This window comes from Ranitomeya variabilis, chromosome 1, assembly GCF_051348905.1.
Source record: "Ranitomeya variabilis isolate aRanVar5 chromosome 1, aRanVar5.hap1, whole genome shotgun sequence".
In the NCBI taxonomy this organism is placed as follows: Eukaryota; Metazoa; Chordata; class Amphibia; order Anura; family Dendrobatidae; genus Ranitomeya; species Ranitomeya variabilis.
The window spans coordinates 256,357,698-256,377,104 of NC_135232.1; the positions used below are offsets into that span (position 1 = coordinate 256,357,698).

A 19,407-nucleotide genomic window follows, 5' to 3' on the forward strand; every position below is an offset into this window, starting at 1 on the left:
AATCACAGTTCAAAACAGATACCAGTAGGAATGAGGGCCCTGCTCGCAAGCTTACAATCTATGAGGAAAAGGGGAGACACGAGAGGTGGATGGTAACAATTGCTTTAGATATTTGGACCAGCCATAGTGTAAGGCTCGGGTGTTCATGTAAAGCTGCATGAACCAGTTAACAGCCTAAGTGTGTAGCAGTACAGACACAGAGGCTATTAACTGCATAAAGTGTATGAGAACATGATGGAGGAACGTGATTATGTTGTTGTTTTTTTATTAATAGGCCACACAGGGATAATTAGGTTAATGCGTTGAGGCGGTAGGCCAATCTGAACAAATGAGTTTTTAGGGCACGCTTAAAACTGTGGGGATTGGGGATTAATTGTATTAACCTAGGTAGTGCATTCCAAAGAATCGGCGCCGCACGTGTAAAGTCTTGGAGACGGGAGTGGGAGGTTCTGATTATTGAGGATGCTAACCTGAGGTCATTAGCAGAGCGGAGGGCACGGGTAGGTTGGTAGACTGAGACCAGAGAGGAGATGTAGGGTGGTGCTGAGCCATGGAGTGCTTTGTGGATGAGGGTAGTAGTTTTGTACTGGATTCTGGATTGGATGGGTAGCCAGTGTAATGACTGGCACAAGGTAGAGGCATCGGTGTAACGGTTGGCGAGGAATATGATCCTGGCAGCAGCATTCAGGACAGATTGGAGCGGGGAGAGTCTGGTAAAAGGTAGGCCAATTAGTAGAGAGTTACAATAGTCCAGACGAGAATGAATAAGTGAGACAGTAAGAGTTTTTGCAGAGTCGAAAGTAAGAAAAGGGCGAATTCTGGAAATGTTTTTGAGATGCAGATAAGAAGAGTGAGCCAGTGATCGGATGTGGGGGGTGAATGAAAGCTCGGAATCAAGGATGACTCCAAGGCAGCGGGCATGTTGCTTTGGAGTAATGGTGGAACCGCACACAGAGATGGCAATGTCGGGCAAAGGTAGGTTTGTAGAGGGAGAGACTCGCGCGCACACACACACATACGCTGTGTCCGCCACTGACGCGCGCACACACATACGCTGTGTCCGCCACTGACTCGCGCGCACACACACATACGCTGTGTCCGCCACTGACTCGCGCACACACATACGCTGTGTCCGCCACTGACTCGCGCGCACACACATACGCTGTCCGCCACTGACTCGCGCACACACATACGCTGTGTCCGCCACTGACTCGCGCACACACATACGCTGTGTCCGCCACTGACTCGCGCGCACACACACACATACGCTGTGTCCGCCACTGACTCGCGCGCACACACACATACGCTGTGTCCGCCACTGACTCACACACACATACGCTGTGTCCGCCACTGACTCACACACACGCTGTTTATGCCACTGACACACACACACTAACACACACTCTGTCCACCACTGACACACACACACACACACACACACACACACACACACACACACACACACACACACACACACACACTGTGTCCGCCACTGACCCCCACACACACACACACACACACACACACACACACACTTTGCCCGCCACTGACTCTCTCCACCACTGATACACACACACACCTTCTGATCACTGTACCAGCCATCAGTTACATTGGAGGGGTCTCTGGATCGTCACCCCACAGCATACTGTCCTTATACGGGATTAATAACTGACTACCTGTGAAGGTTTTGATTTGCCATATTGGGTTTGTTCAGTTGTCAGATGTAACCTATGACTGGTATATTTGGCTAAATACCGTTTTGGTTTTCTCCCTGCGGAGATACTTTGTATTTATAAAGCGATCAGCCAGGGTTGGGTCTGTGCCCAGCTAATGGCTGTTTCTCTCGCACTATTCTGAGCCCTGCCACCCTTCCAAATCAGTGGAGAGTATGTTGCCCACTTTTCACTCCCTCTCCGTTACCTGTACCTGATTTTGCTCCCAAGCTTTTTCAGCAATAAGTAAACTTTTATTTTTGCAGTTCCCCCCACACATAATGAAGTCTTCTTCACAACAAACCCCGCACCTCCCACAGTAGACAGAAATTCCATGGCACCTCATCACCCAATCACCGGACCGCAATCGCAGACAGCTGCCTCCAACCCCCACTCCCCGGCTCAGGCTGTCCAGCCTCCCAGAATAATAGCCAGGCAATAATATCTTTCTATATCTGCTGTGTAATGTGTCCCCCCATGTCACCAGGAATTCCCCATGCACAGTCTCTACCTTCGCTCTATTGGCTCACTATGATGCTTTTCCAGATTTCGGCGGCATCCTTTGTCTGAGTGGGATTGTGCATTCATTTGCTGATGACATACAGAACAGATCTAGTTACAGCACTGCTTTTCCCTGTCTAGAACCAAATTGCCATTTCGGGCTACAACTTTCAGCCATATTTCTCACATTTTTGTTTGGGTTTGATTAGGATTGTTTTTCTAATAATAAGTTACATCTATTGTTATACTGGGCTTGCCTAAATGCAGCACATGGTGAAAGGGTTAATGCCGTTCCGCCCATCTCCATCCAGTTCCTTGGATGTTAGCTTGTACTCTAGTAGCTTGCTCTCTGGTCTGAGCTGCTGGTACTGTTGTGTCTGGTTGGCGGGGAGGGGACCTCTCCTGTCTCTCTGATGCATAAGTTTGGTTCTCCCTGCCCCCAACTCATTGTGGTTTTCTACCGATTGTTTCAGATGTGAATTGAGATGGAAGGCTTAGGGGAGAAGAAGCCCTGGGGGAAGCTGAGCCGATTACCAGGAGCGGAGGCAGAGGCTGCTGCTGCTGAGCTTTTTCTCTGCAAAAAGGAATGGACGATTGGAAGGAAGAAAGGTAATTCTATGCATAGATGTATTGTTCTGGCATGTGAAGACGGAAGGTACCATAACAGCTGACTGGCACAGCTGCCTCTACAGCGTATGTCTTACTCCTAGTAGTTGTGTGCACTCCTGACTTCCTTCCACACTGACCTCTTATCACCCCATGAGAGGCTGCTTCCTGGACGCTCCCTCCCTATAAGCATCTGTACCTGTCACCCCCCCCCCCCACTTCAGAGCTGACGTCTAGCTAGTGCTCAGTGGCTGCCCATTTAAAGCTATGTAATGCCAAGTTGGAGTGCCAATATTAGTAAACATATATGTTACTTTTTAATACAAATCCTGCTAGACAAACCAAAAGGGAGGCTAGTGTTCACTTTTGTACAGATCTGTCCCATCATCCATTTATAGTACTGTATGTACTCTTCTATATAGTGTCATTAATTTCCACAGCTCCGTTGAATCAGTTTAGAAATAAAACCTGCATCTTTTTATCCCATTGAATGGTATATACATCTGTGACATTCACAGATTTCATTATAAAACTAGTATAGTAAATCATGGAGGATGCAATGGGTTCCAGTGCGGGATGCAGTCTAAAAAACTTGTCACATACAGTTTTTCTCAAAAGTTTACATATCCCAGCAGAATTTTTGCTTTCTTGGCCTTTTTTCAGAGAATATGAATGATAACACCAAACAAGTTTATCATTCATACTCTCTGAAAAAATGCCAAGAAAGCAAAAATTCTGCTGGGGTATGTAAAATTTTGAGCACAACTGTACATAGTACCACATATGCCTGCAATTTGTAGAGCTGTCTGAAAAAGAATACATACGTTAAGGGTATGCTCAGACACACTAAAGATTTTTTTTTTCTGGAGTTTATGGAGCAGAAACTCATCAAAAACCATGTTTTAATTTGAAATATCAGATATGTGCACGTAGCTCCTTTTTCAGGCGGGTTCCATCCAGAATTCACATGAAAGGGCAGAAAAAGCTCCTCATAGAACAAACATTATGCCCAGCAAAGTCAAAACGACATTGCTGTGCACAAGTTCCATCGCATGTCACTTCTTTTAACCACTATAAGGTTTGGAAACACTAAATCATAGTTGGCCGCACTCTATACTAGCCATTACCGGGAAAAATTCTCTATATGAACGCTGTCAATGACTCCTAAGGAAACCGACCACCAGCATGCTAGTGTCTACGTGCACTTGGAGGGATTCTGCTCTAAAAACTCTCGGAAAGAAACTGTGTGAACATGCCCTAACAATATATGCATGTCACATATTTTTCATGTGCTTGCTGTCTGAAAAAAGCATCTCAAAGTCATCGCAAAAAGTGAACATAATGCACAGTAAAAACGACATTGCTGTGCACATGTTCAGTATTTTGTCACCTCCTTTAACTGCTGCAAATTTCAGAAACCAAGAAGTAGTCTAAAAAAAAAAAGTAATCTTTTCATTCTTCTTCCAAACAAAGCGATCCGCTCTTTACACTGCAAAGCCCCTTCTGGAATAAGACCGCAATCTTTATCTTGAAGCAGCTTCATTTAGGAAAACCTTGGCAGCTCCTCCGTCCAAGCAAAGCATAATGTGCACATGCATTAATGACTGGTTATTAAATGCATCGAAATAAGGCCCCACAGGAAAGGTAAAAATTTGTCTCTGTCAGGAGCTACTTTATACCACCCGACTCTTGCCCACCTGTGAGGAGGTCCTGGAGACTGGAAATGTGTCCACAAGAGGTCTATATTGTAACATCAGATCTGTAATTCCAGCCACCAAATTTTAACCCCTTAATGACAGCCAATACGTATCTTAACTGACGAGATATAAGAGAATAGCCTCCCCATACAGGTGACAACCCAGCAGCTGTTGGCTGTACACTATAGCTGACAACTTGCTGCCTCAGCCACGATCAGTGTTTGCACCGTCCAAATCTGTTTAACCCCTTAGATGCTGCTGTCAATAGTGACTACATCATATAAATGGTTAACAGAGTGTGGGGGCTTCCTATTTATCCCAATTGGTGCCCTTAGATCATGATTGCGTGGTCCTGATGTTTGCCATGGCAATTCACGATCAAATAGCGGCCTTAGAGTCTGACGGCTATAGTAATCTGTTCAGAAGTTAGAGGCATTTAGGTGGTAAAAATACACATTTTCATTTTTGTCATGCCACTTTGCATTAATTCCTGAAAAGCACCTGAAGGGTTAATAAACGACCTGACTGCCGTTTTCAATATGTCAGGGGGTGCAGTTTTTAAAATGGTATAACTTGTGGGGGTTTCCCAATATATGGGACCCCTAAAGGCACTTCAAATATGGATAAGTCCTAAAAAAAAATTGGGGGGTAAATTTCCTTGAAAAAATGAATAATTACTGCTACATTTTTAAACCTCCTAAAATGCTAACAAAATAAAATAACATTTTACAAATGGTGCTGATGTAAAGAAGATATGTGGGAAATGTTATTTATTAATAATTTGCTGTGGTATAACAATCTGGGTTAAAGGGATAATCATTCAAAGTTTGAAAATTGCTTTTTTTAACATTTTTCTCAAATTTCTGATATTTTTTATAAATAAACACAAAACATATCGACCTAAATTTACCATTATCATAAAGTATAATGTGTCCCGAAAAAACACTCTCAAAATCACTGGGATTTGTTGAAGCGTTCCAGAGTTATTACTACATAAAGTGACACTGGTCAGATTTCAAAAATTTGGCTCCGTCACTAAGGGGTTAAAACTATACATGAGATTACACATGAGATTGCTTTGTCGTCTACACATAACAGATTAAATTTGTCTAATATATTTGCAGCCTGAAAGCAACAAGCAGGGTGTGTTCTTAGACACGTCTTGTTGTAATGGTAGGTGCACACGATCAGTAAACGATGCGGGTTGGAGGCTTCGTACTTGTGCAGCGTCCAGATGGTACAGCATAGTGGATAGGATTTCAAGAAATCCGATGTCCACCATGCGTCCACAGACGTCCGCGGAGACGGACATGCGCCACGTCTCTCCAGACCACAGTATGTCAATTTCTCTTGTGGAGACGCAAGCCTCCAGAACAGAAATTACATCCATAGAATGTATTGGGCACGGTGAATCCGCACAGTTCAGTGAACACATGCCGATTCAGCTGCGTTCAATAGACGGAGCGCTTTGGACGTGGCGAACACGAGCTGCATCCAAAGCGCTGCCATTTCCGGATCGTGTGCACGTGGCCGAAGATTCACAGTAGGCTGACTTTTTTTTATTTATTTTTATCTTTACAGGCTGTGACCTTTCATTTCCTGGCAACAAATTGGTGTCTGGAGAACACTGCAAAATAACAGTGGATGAGGTTTCTGGAGTTGTTTCCTTAGAGGACACCAGGTAACTTGGAAAGAACTATTAATGGGGTTGTACCAAGTTTGGATCGTGGATAACTTTCCGATCCCCCGGCGATCCTGAAAGCTGGGACTCTGAACAGCCCCATGTGAATGGAGAGATGGTCGATCATGTGCATCTCCATTCCATTCATTCTTAATGGATGTGCTAAAGGCTAGATGAACACTGCGCTCTATCTCCGGCAGTCCCATAAAAAAATGAATGGGGTGGATGTGCACATGATCCAGCAACACTACATTTCCATAGAGCACTGGTTCTTGGGATTCCTGGGGATCCCAAATGATCAGACCGCCAGCAGGCGGGATGTTACAAACCTGATTGCTGCTTCCAATAGGTGGCACTTTAGAGTTCTAGTCCTCTTCCTCTCTGAAGAAACAATGTGCATATTAAACTTGGTGCAACAAATTTTAAGGGTCCTTCTGTACAATCAGATAAATGGCTCTTAACAAGTAACCTTCAACTTTATAGGAAGTCAATTGGCACTTATTAACCCCTTAATGACAGCCAATACGTCTTTTAACTGACCTGAGATATAAGAGAATAGCCTCCCCATACAGGTGACAATCCAGCAGCTGTCGGCTGTACATTATAGCTGACAACTTGCTGCATCAGCCACGATCAGTATTTGCATCGTCCAACTCTGTTTAACCCCTTAGGTGCTGCTGTCAATAGTGACTACATCATTATAAATGGTTAACAGAGTGTGGGGGCTTCCTATTTAACCGAATTGGTGCCCTCAGATCTTGATTTTGTGGTCCTGATGTTTGTCATGGCAATTCACGACCAAATAGCGGCCTTAGAGTCTGACGGCTGTAGTAATCTGTTCAGAAGTTAGAAACATTTAGGTGGTAAAAATACACATTTTCATTCCTATCATGCCACTTTGCATTAATTTCTGTAAAGCACCTGAAGAGTTAATAAACTACCTGACTGCAGTTTTCGTGCTGTTTTTAAAATGGTATCACGTTTGGGGGTTTCCCAATATATGAGACCCCTAAAGTCACTTCAAATATGGCTAAGTCCCTAAAAAAATAAATTTTGTAAATTTCCTTGAAAAAATGAAAAATTGCTGCTACATTTTTAATCCTCCTAAAATGCTAACAAAATAAAATAACATTTTACAAATGGTGCTGATGTAAAGCAGACATGTGGGAAATGTTATTTATTAATGGTTTGCTGTGGTATGACCATCTGGATTAAAGGGATAATCATTCAAAGTTTGAAAATTGCTAATTTTTTAACATTTTTCTCAAATTTTTTACATTTTTTATAAATAAACACAAAACATATTGACGTAAATTTACCATTATCATAAAATATAATGTGTCATGAAAAAACAATCTCAAAATCACTGGGATGTGTTGAAGCGTTCCAGAGTTATTACCATATATAGGGACACTGGTCAGATTTCAAAAATTTGGCTCCGTCACTAAGGGGTTAAAGGGGTTTTGTACTACTATATTGATGACCTTTCCTTGGGATCGTAGTTACTACCTCTGACAGCAGCAGGATGTAAATGGTGTATGGACATGTTATAGCAGTGCTCTGTAAACTGCTTGCTGGCTTCCCCCAGGTACAATTCACTTCAGTTAACCCATGACCGACCTATTTTCCGAATAGTTTTTTTTCCTTCCCCTTCTTCCAAGAAACACAACTTACATGCGCAGATGGAGATCTCGGCACCAGGGTCTCGGGAAATGAGATCTCGCTGAGATACTAAGATTGGAATACCTTACCATTATACTGCATGGGAAAACTGTAGTTTACACATTTAAAGTGTTTTATTTAGTGATTTAGCTAAACTTTTTTCCATATAATCGTAAATGTTATATTTGATGTTGCAAATGACATTGTTTTTTACAGCACAAATGGCACTGTGATTAACCAGCAGAAGGTAGTAAAGAAGCAATCCTACACCTTAAATAACGGCGATATAATCTACATTGTTTATAGGAAGCATGAGCCAGAACAAAGTAAGTTGCGACTCTTTTGTGTGTGTGTGTGTGTGTGTGTGTGTGTGTGTGTGTGTGTGTGTTTGTTTTATTTTTTTTGTTTTGATTTTTTCTCCCAGAAGGGACTGTGGGTGCTGGGGGGGGGGGGGGGGTGGATTTGCACTTAGAGGCAATCTGTCATCAGGTTTTCACTACCCTGTTTGAGAACAGCATAATGTAGGGGCAGATACCTTGATTCCTTTCCTGTGTCACTTACTGGGCTGCATGTTGTAGTATTTAGAGAATCATTGTTTTATCTGCTACAGATGTACCAGTTTTTTGTTGTTTTTTTTAATTCTGAGCGCTGTATAATAACCCCATCCACCTCACTGTGCATAGGCAGAAAGCTGTCAATCAGTGCTGGGGGTGGGATTATACCTTTCCTTTTGCTTATATTATTCTATAAGTGATCATCAGATAAAACAGTGATTTTTATCAAAACTACAGCAAGCAGCCCAGTAAGTGACACATCACTGGATCAAGAACACTGTCTCTACAATGTTCTGCTCTCAGAACAATTCAGCACATTGTTGAGAAATGTCCCCTCAGATCTTATACTGGTGACAAGAATGATTTCTACACTGGAAATGACAATGTTATTGTATACATAGAAAATCTCGATATTTGACTGATCTCTGTTCCTTTTCAATCACTTTCTATTGTTCGTTATTCATTCTTATGTGTTATTAAAATATATGTTCATACGATTAAATAAATCTGCTCTGAGTAGGTGACAAAATCTGACAGATTCCCTTTTATACATTTAACGTTCTATAAAATGATTTTTGCTTCTGTTTTGTAGATGTTGCTTTTCTGTACAGATCATTGAATTTAGCACAAGACAATATGCAAGAGCCCGCAGGTGGGTGTGTTAATGTTTGTACTTGCCATTTAGACTTTATTTTTATGTTTGTTGCTTCTCTTTAGATTTTTGTTCTTCTGACAGGCAGAATAGGGTAACATGAATGCTATTCAGTCCTAGAAAAAAAAAATGAAAGCCTAAATGATGCGTTTCGTTGTTGAGATCAAACATCTCTTGCAAAATGGTTTTGTGCATATGTCACGATTCCTGTAAAATAATAAGTTATATGTTAAGGACAGGATAAAGTAGTGACAGATGCTGATTTCCCAAGCTTCTCCTTTATTTTCAAGTACAGCAGAATTGGAGAACTTACACGGTAATCTGTGCAGTGAGTGACCAGGACTGTAATCAGTGTCCTGTGATCATAGTATTCTTTCTAGCACTGCCCTCAAGCTGCTGATTGACATATTTTGCCATATGCTACAATGTATTGGTTATGATTTCTCAAAAATGATTGCACATTAACGCATACGTCACAGGTCACGGAAATCAGTGACTTATGTATCCAGCCTCTTGTCATTTTTTACCAAACGTTATAGCAAAAGAAACAGGCCTTCATTTGTGGGACACAGCTAACCATGGGTGTATGCTGCTGCAGCTAGGAGGCTGACACTATGCAAAAAAAGTTAGCTCCTCCCACCAACTGGCACAAAGCTGATCAGTTTTAGCTTAGCGTCAGTAGGAGGTGGATACAGGACTGCACTCAGCTCTGTCTCTTCCTTAGGTTTTGTTGTCTTTTATTAATGATATCTTTTTCAGATACAGCCTGTGATTCTGGGCAACGGAGTATAATTGTGTCACTCTGTTCTCCCCCCTAGAGACCGAGAGCACAGTGAGGGATTGCATCACTACTGTATCCTCTCGTGTCTACCAGGCAGGACCCTATCACCCCTAACACATCAAGAGTGTTTGGGGCATCCGTCCTTGCCATTACACCTGGCCCGCTCGGCCCCTTCAGAGCCAGACGTGCAGGGTAGGAAGACAGATCCATTACCTGACAGCAGCCTGAAAGTCTGCGCCCAGGTTCCCTGATGACAGCATTCCAGAGGTCTGCCTTCAAGTCCCTTGATGTCCATCTTCCACCACTGGTCTGCGAAGAAAGAAGGATTCCAGATCTTCAGGACAGGCATAGCCACAGCAGTGAAGGGGCTCCAATAGAAAAAGATTCTTAGAAAGGGACTTAATATTCAGCCCTGTTCTATAGTAAGACCTAAATTCCCCTTTCCTAAATGGCCTGCAACAGCTTTCGCGCTACCCACATCCCCATGTGGCCTCCAGGTACATATTTAGTCCCCAGCTCTGACCTGGCCTTCTACAGAGCTAGGCCACACCTCTGACAGCCTAGCCAGTCACGCACACCGACTCTCCCAGCCTTTTTCGCCTGCCAATCAAAACTTCCTCCCATTGTGCAGGAATGCTGCGCACTTTATTCTGCCGCTGCTCACCCTCCCTGTCTCACCGATCGGGAAATCTGCGTTCATTCTCAGGCGCCCAGACCCCTACTGCCCAATGCCATCTTCTGCGCTTTCCGCAGCACAACACCTCGTGCCTCACCACAGAGTCAGCCCCCCAGACCCCAGCATCTCCAGGACTTATGAGCACCACAGGCTTTGCCTTCCTTACATCAGCCAGGATCCTGGATCCGAGTAAGCACTGCCACTGAGAGGCAGCTCTCATCCCCAGCAAGCTCACCCTGGCACATACTAGCTCTCTTTTTCTCTCACTCTATGCCTAACCTCCTGTAGTCTCACGCCTATCCTCTTCCTATTGTCTTACACTTTACATGCTCCTCCTTTAATAAAAAGTTTTCATCTGTTCAGACCTTGTCCCTCTTCCCAAATTGCAATCCATCTAATGCGCCACCCCAGGAGCCCCGCACTGCCTGCGACTAGAGTGCGCCTCCCTCCGAGTGGGCCGCATCTCTGTCACAGTCTGAGAAAACGGGAGCAAGGGAATGTTCTTGGTGCAGATTGCCTTTGTACTACTAAAGTAAATAATATAGTGGAGGTAATATTCCTGTAGCCAAGAAACCAGACATGGGTATAGCAAATGGACAGTCGGAAATTTACTGAATAAGGAAAATGGGGAGAAACCGACCATAATGTCCGTACACAATGTGTAGTGAAAAAAGTAGTAGTTTATTACATTAAATCTGGTGACAACTGGAAAAATCAAATCAATATACATGAAGAAATAAAAGTATTAAAAATAGGGCCACACACTCAGATATACAGAAGACTGTAGTCAAGAGGGAGCAAGAGGTAATATGGTATATGAAATGGCAAGTGAAAAAAAGAAATGCGGAGACCTATGCACTAAGATGTAAAATGGATCTGCCACACGTATGGGATATGTGTGAAGGGCTAATAGAGGTAGTACAAGTAGTTATAAAGTGCTAGTGCAGAACAATATGAGAAACTATCTCTATAGAGCCAGAGTGTTGGTATATGTAGTCATAATACTAGGGAATATTCTGATTATATCTGCCACAGTGTACAGAAAGAGCATCTTAATGTTGAGCAGCACAATGGATCATGGAAGTACTTACAATTGTAATACAAAGCTCCCTCTCCTGGATGGGGTCCACCCCGACGCGTGTTTCGGCACTCGTCAGTTCATCTTGGGAGATCATTTCTACCTTGGAAGATAGTAACAACGGATACCAGCCTTCTGGGGAGCAGTCTTTTAAGACTTAACAGTCCAGGGCCGATGGACCGCTCAGGTATCATCTCTTAAAATCAACATTCTGGAACTCTAAGCAATCTTTCTTGCTCTGCTTCAGTGGCAGAAACGTCTCTGCCATCATCCGGTTTTTCATCTGCCATCCATTTTTTTTTTTCTTTTTTTTTTTTTTTTATAGCCTGGTTTCGAATCCGGATTGTCCCTTAGTTCTCTTAAGAGACCAGTGTCTGCCCTTTATATCCTTTTTCAAATGAATTTTGCATCTCGGCGACAGTTCAAGACTTTCATTCAAGGGGTCGGCCATTCCATTCTTCCCTATCGGCCCCCAGTAGAACCTTGTGATCTCAACCTAGTGCTCGACTTTCTCCAGGAGTCTCCATTTGAAGCACTGCATGAAGTCTCTCCCACCTTTTTCTTGGAATGTTGCATTCCTGATTGCCATTACCTCTATTAGGCGAGTTTCCGAACTTGCAGCGCGCTCTGCTTATCTTGTTTTTACCCAGGACAAGGTGGTTTCCGCATTTCATCTTAATAAGGACATCGTCCTTCCTTCCTTTTGCCCGTTACCTTCTCACCCATAAGAGCGGTTACTAAACAAATTGGGCCTGATAAGAGCTCTCCGTGCTTACCTTTCCAGGACAGTGATTTTCAGACGTATGGATTCTCTGTTCATTCTCCCTGAAGGTCCACGGAAAGGTCTCCCTGATTTCAGGTCTACCATTTCCCACTGGGTTCAGTCTGCCATTCTGGAAGCTTACTGACTAAGGGATAGAGTGCATCCACTTGGGGTCACTGCACATTCTACCTGTGCAGTGTTGGCGTACTGGGCAGTCCGCCAGAAGACATCGGCCTTGCAGCTTTGCTAAGCTGCTACATGGTACTCTATTCATACCTTTGCCAAGTTCTACCTATGCCTCATCGGATGCGAACCTCGGTAGAAAGGTCCTGCAAGCTGCAGTGGCCCAAGCTCTGACTTGTGGGTATTACTTTTCTCCGACCCTTGTGGCTGCTTTTGGACGACGCATGGTTTCCTGTGTCCCCCAATTAAGCTGTAGAAAAATGAAGATTTTTGGGAGCCTTGATTGGGGGACACAACACCTGCCCTTGTTTACTGTTATATTGTACTGCTTTCTCACGAACTGATTAGCTTTGTGCTAGTTGGTGGGTGTACACTGCTGTGGAGGAGCTAACTTTTTTGCATAGTGTCAGCCTCCAAGTGGCAGCAGCATACACCCATGGTTTCCAGTGTTCCACAATGAAGGCTTCAAGAAAGATTTTACAGTAAGTACCCCAAATCTTCATTTTTCACTTATGAAAAAAAAATGGACCGATTTTCATCATTTATTTATTTTTTGTCAGTGTGTCCCGTTTTTACCATCAGTTTCATCAGTAACTTTATTGTATGAAAAAAAAAAGGATTTGCCAAGCTTCTTTTACCCATCACAATGTTAAAAATGCACAGCACACATATGATAATGTGCGTGGTCTATGATTTTTCACAGAGTCATAGACTTATATGGTTGATTTTGATCTGTGACTCCAATCACAAATGGACATGTCTATGATTTCTTTTGGCTTCTGGACCTCAAAAAATACACGAACATGTGAACTGTTCCGTAGCTATTATGGCTACTTGTTCTATCCGTGAAAACTGCATATGAACAACATATGCTAAAAACTGATATCTAAATGAGGCTTAATACTTACTGTACTTTATTAAAGGGGTTGTCCACTACTTGGACAACCCCTTCTTATTCCCCATGTTTGCCTCCATTACAATAACATTTCTTCTCCCTTCCCGTGCCAGCGCCGTTCCAAAGGTGTCGGCACGCTCGTTCTTGGTGCTCACGTGAGAGAGCCCCAAGAACGGAAGTGCCAATGCTGCTGGAACTGGAGGTGAGTATAGGTAGTTTTATTTTATCAAGGGCAAACATGGGTATTGTTTACCCACCACTCCAATCTTCGTTTCAGTGGACTTCCAATGTTCTCTATATGCTTGATCTTTCAACACTGGCAAGGGCCACAGAGGTGACCTCAGTGGTGTCAGTCAGTGATTGGGTTGCAGTAGTCACTTGTTGAACTGTCCTCACTGGAGGACAGGATGCAGAGACTGGGGAGGACCTAGTAATCTGCTGCATTAGAGCAGTGTGGGTTTGGTAAGGTAAGTATAACTAGTCTGTTATATTATAGCATTCTAAGCTTTTGGTAATTTATTACACTTGCTGATTTTCTTGTGATTCCTCCTTTTCTTGTGATCTACCGTAATCTTATTAGGTCTGCTAATTAGAATTGTGACCACCAGGGTGGACCATAGCAAGCATTTTTTATGATTTTACTTGTAAACATTTTAAGTAAACTTATACATTGGGGGAAAAAAGTATTTGATCCCTTGCTGATTTTGTAAGTTTGCCCAATGACAAAGACATGAACAGCCTATAATTTTAAGGGTAGGTTAATTTTAACATTGAGACATAGAATATCAATAATAAAATCCAGAAAATCACATTGTATAAATTATATAAATGCATTTGCATTTTGCAGTGAGAAATAAGTATTTGATCCCTCTGGCAAACAAGACTTAATACTTGGTGGCAAAACCCTTGTTGGCAAGCACAGTAGTCGGAGTTTTTTTTTGTAGTTGATGATGAGGATTGCGCACGTCAGGAGGAATTTTGGTCCACTCCTCTTTGCAGATCATCTCTAAATCATTAAGATTTTGAGGCTGGTGCTTGGCAACTCGGAGCTTCAACTCCCTCCTTAAGTTTTCTATGGGATTAAGGTCTGGATACTGGCTAGGCCCCTCCATGACCTTAATGTGCTTCTTTTTGAGCCACTCCTTTGTTGCCTTGACTGTATGTTTTGAGTCATTGTTTTGCTGTAAGACCCAGCCATGACCCATTTTTAATGTCCTGGCGGACAGAAAGAGGTTGTCACTCGGGATCTTTCAGTACATGGCTCCATCCATTTTCCCATTGATGCGGTGAAGTAGTCCTGTGCCCTTAGAGAAACACCCCCAAAACATGATGTTTCCACCTCCATGCTTGACAGTGGGGACGGTGTTTTTGGGTCATAGGCAGCATTTCTCTTCCTCCAAACACGGCGAGTTGAGTTAATGCCAAAGAGCTCAATTTTTGTCTCATCTGACCACAGCACATTCTCCCAATCACTCCCAGAATCATCCAGCTGTTCATTGGCAAACTTCAGACGGGCATGCACGTGTGCCTTCTTGATCGAGTGACCTTGCAGGCACTGCAGGATTGTAAACCTTCATGGTGTAATGTGTTACCAATGGTTTTCTTGGTGACTGTGATCCCAGCTGCCTTGAGATCATTCACTAGTTCCCCCTGTGTAATTTTAGGCTGACTTCTCGCCTTCCGCATGATCAAGGATACCCCACGAGGTGAGATTCTGCATGGTGCCCCAGATCGATGTCGATTGACAGTCATTTTGTATTTCTTCCATTTTCTTACTATTGCACCAACAGTTGTCTCCTTCTCACCCAGCGTCTTATTTATTGTTTTGTAGCCCATTCCAGCTTTGTGCAGGTCTATGATTGTCCCTGACATACTTGTAAAGCTCTTTGGTCTTGCCCATGTTGTAGAGGTTAGAGTCTGACTGATTAATTGAGTCTGTGGACAGGAGTCTTTAATAAAGGTGACTATGGAAGACCGCTGTCTTTAATGCAGGTGATGAGTTGATTAGGAGTGTCTAACTGGTCTGTAGGAGCCAGAACTCTTAATGGTTGGTAGGCGATCAAATACTTATTTCTCACTGCAGAATGCAAATAAATTTATATAATTTATCCAATGTAATTTTCTGGATTTTATTTATGATATTCTATGTCTCGATGTTAAAATTAACCTACCCTTAAAATTCATGTCTTTGTCAGTGGGCAAACTTCCAAAATCAGCAAGGGATCAAATACTTATTTCCCCCACTGTATTTAATCTTGGGAAAACACACTCAGTATTTTGGTGTGAAATAAAGTTTTGCTTTTCAATGAAGGTAAAAAAAAATTGCTGTCAATATAATTTCCAAGTTGATCCTGTCGTTGGATTTTACCAGTCCAGCACCTAAGCTGTTACAGATTTTTACAGATACCTCAGGTGAAGCAGATGCCACTCAGCAGTTGTCTCCCTTCCAAGACACTTTGCTGACATCAGAGGAACCTCAGCCCTCCACCTCCACATCTAACCTCTACACACCCACTACCTCCTGCCAAGAGCCACTTTCTGCCATGCAGATACAGCCGTCTCCAGGAGGTTTGTGATATCTAATGGATAAAAAAGCATGCAATTGAAAGTAATTTGTTTCCCACCATATTTCATCTTTGCAGTTCAGTTTGAATCTTGCACATACCTCAACATTGAAATTGCAACACCAAGAAGGAAAATCATAGGTTCGATAGACATGTTAATCATATCCAAATGATGAAAAACTTGAAACAAAATTTTTTGAAAACATCTCATTAATTCAGTATGCACTCAACATGCAGAAATAAACGCAATGACATGCCCTTGTATAGAATCAATAAGGTTATTAATGGTAGTCTGATGAATACTCGGCCATGTTGAATGTATTTGGACATGTAAATAATCAAGATCTGCTACTGGCAGCTCCCGTTGCAATTGCCAACCAAGGATGTTCCAGACATGCTCAATGGGAGACTCCAACCATGCAGGCTTCTCACAGTAGCACGAGCAACATGCAGCCTGGCATTGTCATGTTAAAAATGGCTCCTGAGACACTTTGGAGAAATGGCTGTTCCTCTAATGCCACCACTAAATCAATGTAAACCTGAGTTGTTAGTGTACCTGAAATGGAGGTCTTGAGGTGTTCAGTTACCCTATATTATACTACACAATCTCCGGAGTTGGAAAAGAATGTCCAAGAGATGTTTTTGGAAACAATGCCAGGCCGCATGTTTCTCATGCTGCTGTGGGCAGCCTGTATGGCCATAACATGCTGCCATGGCCTGCAGCGTCTCTGCACCTGTTTTCCCTCAAGCACATCTGCAGCCATTATTGGTTGACAACTTTAACCCCTTCCCGACCTCCGCCGTGCTATTACTGCGGAGGTCGGATCCCCTGCTTTGATGCGGGCTCCGGCGTGGAGCCCACCTCAAAGCCGGGACATTCAGCTGTTTTTGAACAGCTGACATGTGCCCGCAATAGCGGCGGGTGAAATTGCGATTCACCCGCCGCTATTAACTAGTTAAATGCCGCTGTCAAATGCTGACAGCGGCATTTAACCGGCGCTTCCGGCCATCGAGCCGAAAATGAGCGCATTGCCGACCCCCGTCACATGATCGGGGGTCAGCGATGCGTCTGCATAGTAACCATAGAGGTTCTTGAGACCTCTATGGTTGCTGATGCCGGATTGCTATGAGCGCCACCCTGTGGTCAGCGCTCATAGCAATGCAGGAATTCAGCTACATAGGAGCGATCTAATGATCGCTCCCATGTAGCTGAGCCGATCGAGTTGTGCCAGCTTCTAGCCTCCCATTGAGGCTATTGAAGCATGGCAAAAAAAAAAAAACCTTTAAAAAATAAAAAAAAAATAAAAAAATATATAAGTTTAAATCACCCCCCTTTCGCCCCATTCAAAATGAAACCATAAAAAAAAAAAAATCAAACCTACACATATTTGGTATCGCCGCGTTCAGAATCGCCTGATCTATCAATAAAAAAAATGGATTAACCTGATCGTTATTGCATTACAGTGCAATAACGGGCGATCAAAAGAACGTATCTGCACCAAAATGGTATCATTAAAAACGTCAGCTTAGCACGCAAAATATAAGCCCTCATCTGACCCCAGCTCACGAAAAATGGAGATGCTATGGGTATTGGAATATTGCACAATTTTTTTATTTTTTTTTTAGCAAAGTTTGGAATTTTTTTTTACCACTTAGATAAAACGTAACCTAGACATGTTAGGTGTCTATGAACTCATAATGACCTGGAGAATCAAAATGGCAGGTCAGTTTTAGCATTTAGTGAACATAGCAAAAAATCCGAACAAAAAACAAGTGTGAGCTTGCACTTTTTTTGCAATTTCACCGCACTTGGAATTTTTTTCCCCGTTTTCTAGTACATGACATGCTAAAACCAATGATGTCGTTCAAAAGTGCAACTTGTCCCGCCAAAAACAAGCTCTCACATGGCCATATTGACGGAAAAATAAAAAAGTTATGGTTCTGGGAAGGAGGGGAGTGAAAAATGAGAACGCAAAAATGGAAAAGGGCAAGGTCGTGAAGAGGTTAAAGAGAGCTGCCAGCAGTGGATCTTGATGATTTGTATGCCCAATTGCACTCAGTGTGGCAAAGCATTCCTCAGACAACCAGTAATATTCATTGATAGCAGCCAAGGCCTGTAAGTGAATGTATTCTGCACAAAGTGCTCATTTTTAATACTTAATAAATTTTAATAAGTAATAAATGTTAATGGGTATTGAAAATGTTTCCATTTTTTTCATTATTTACATATAGCTATCTATTCTGTCATTTTTATAATGCTACAACTTGGCCTTCTTGGTGTTTCAATGTTGAGGAGTGTATGCCCACCACTGCTTGGTGACTGAAAAACTTAGGCTACTTTCACACTTCCGTTTTTTTGTGTCCGTCGTAGTGCAGCAAAATGACGGATCGAGAGAGTGTGTGAGAGAGAGTGCGATTGAGAGATTTTTTTATCGGACATTAAAATCCATCCGGGCATGCTCAGAGGGGAAAAACTGGATCCGTCGCTGGATTCCAGTGAGTGACGGTCAGCGACGGATCCTGCGTCCATAGGCTTCCATTCTAGTGAACGACGTATGACACAGGATCCGTCGCTACACGTTTTCCCGACGCAGACAAAAAACGTTACATTTAATGTTTTTTCCAGACGCTCCGCCAAAACACGACAGATCCGTCACACGACGGATGCGACGTGTGGCCATCCGTCGTGATCCGTTGCTAATACAAGTCTATGAGAAAATGCATGATTGCAAATTTTTGTGCAGGATCCTGCATTCTCAAAAATCGACGGATTGTGACGGGAGCTGAAAGACGGAAGTGTGAAAGTAGCCTTAGCCACACCAGCTTCTCGTAATATTGTGTATGTATATACACTATTCTGTAATCTGGCCTCCTTTTTTTTTTTTTTTTATAGATTCTGCTTCTACAGCAGCTAATCCACAAGAGAACAAGAAAATGAAGGTGAGCTGTGGAGGGCACAGTTTCACAGATGTGGCAAGTGACCAAGATCAGGCCACTACTAATAAGTCCGATGATGAACAAAATTATCCTCCTCCCAAGAAAAAGCTGAAAGTTGGTGAGTAGTGTTTTTTTTTTTTTTTCTTTGTTTGTTTTTAAATACCTTTCGCTGATCTCTTCAAAGAAAACATTTGTAATACAACTTGATAAGAGAAGGCAGAAAAGTATCAAAGTGCCAAAAATACGTTTGTAGTAGTCTTCTCAGCCTGTGCCATCATCCCCACTGTCAAGACCATAAGCTTGTTGTGGAATTTGTTTTGGCTGGCAACGGCTAAGTCGCTGTTTCTGAAAATGTAAGTGTTTTGCCGGGTGGCACACAGGTAATAAAAACAAACTACAACATTTTTGTAGTTTAGAGACACATAGGGAGAGCTGGCAGGAAGTTCAGAAAGTAGACCATAACAA

At 42.7% G+C, this 19,407-nt stretch overlaps 1 protein-coding gene across 2 annotated transcripts in view; it reads left to right on the plus strand.

The window, feature by feature from the left end:
* CHFR (checkpoint with forkhead and ring finger domains) overlaps window positions 1-19,407 on the plus strand; it is a 63,452-nt gene that overhangs the window by 1,898 nt on the left and 42,147 nt on the right. For both annotated transcript variants that reach the window (XM_077293361.1, XM_077293362.1), the window contains exons 2-7: window positions 2,687-2,822; window positions 6,098-6,197; window positions 8,076-8,185; window positions 9,006-9,065; window positions 15,845-16,009; window positions 18,899-19,060. In XM_077293361.1, coding sequence (XP_077149476.1) covers window positions 2,699-2,822; window positions 6,098-6,197; window positions 8,076-8,185; window positions 9,006-9,065; window positions 15,845-16,009; window positions 18,899-19,060 — 721 coding nt within the window. In that variant the 5' untranslated portion in view covers window positions 2,687-2,698. The remainder of the gene's footprint in view (window positions 1-2,686; window positions 2,823-6,097; window positions 6,198-8,075; window positions 8,186-9,005; window positions 9,066-15,844; window positions 16,010-18,898; window positions 19,061-19,407) is intronic.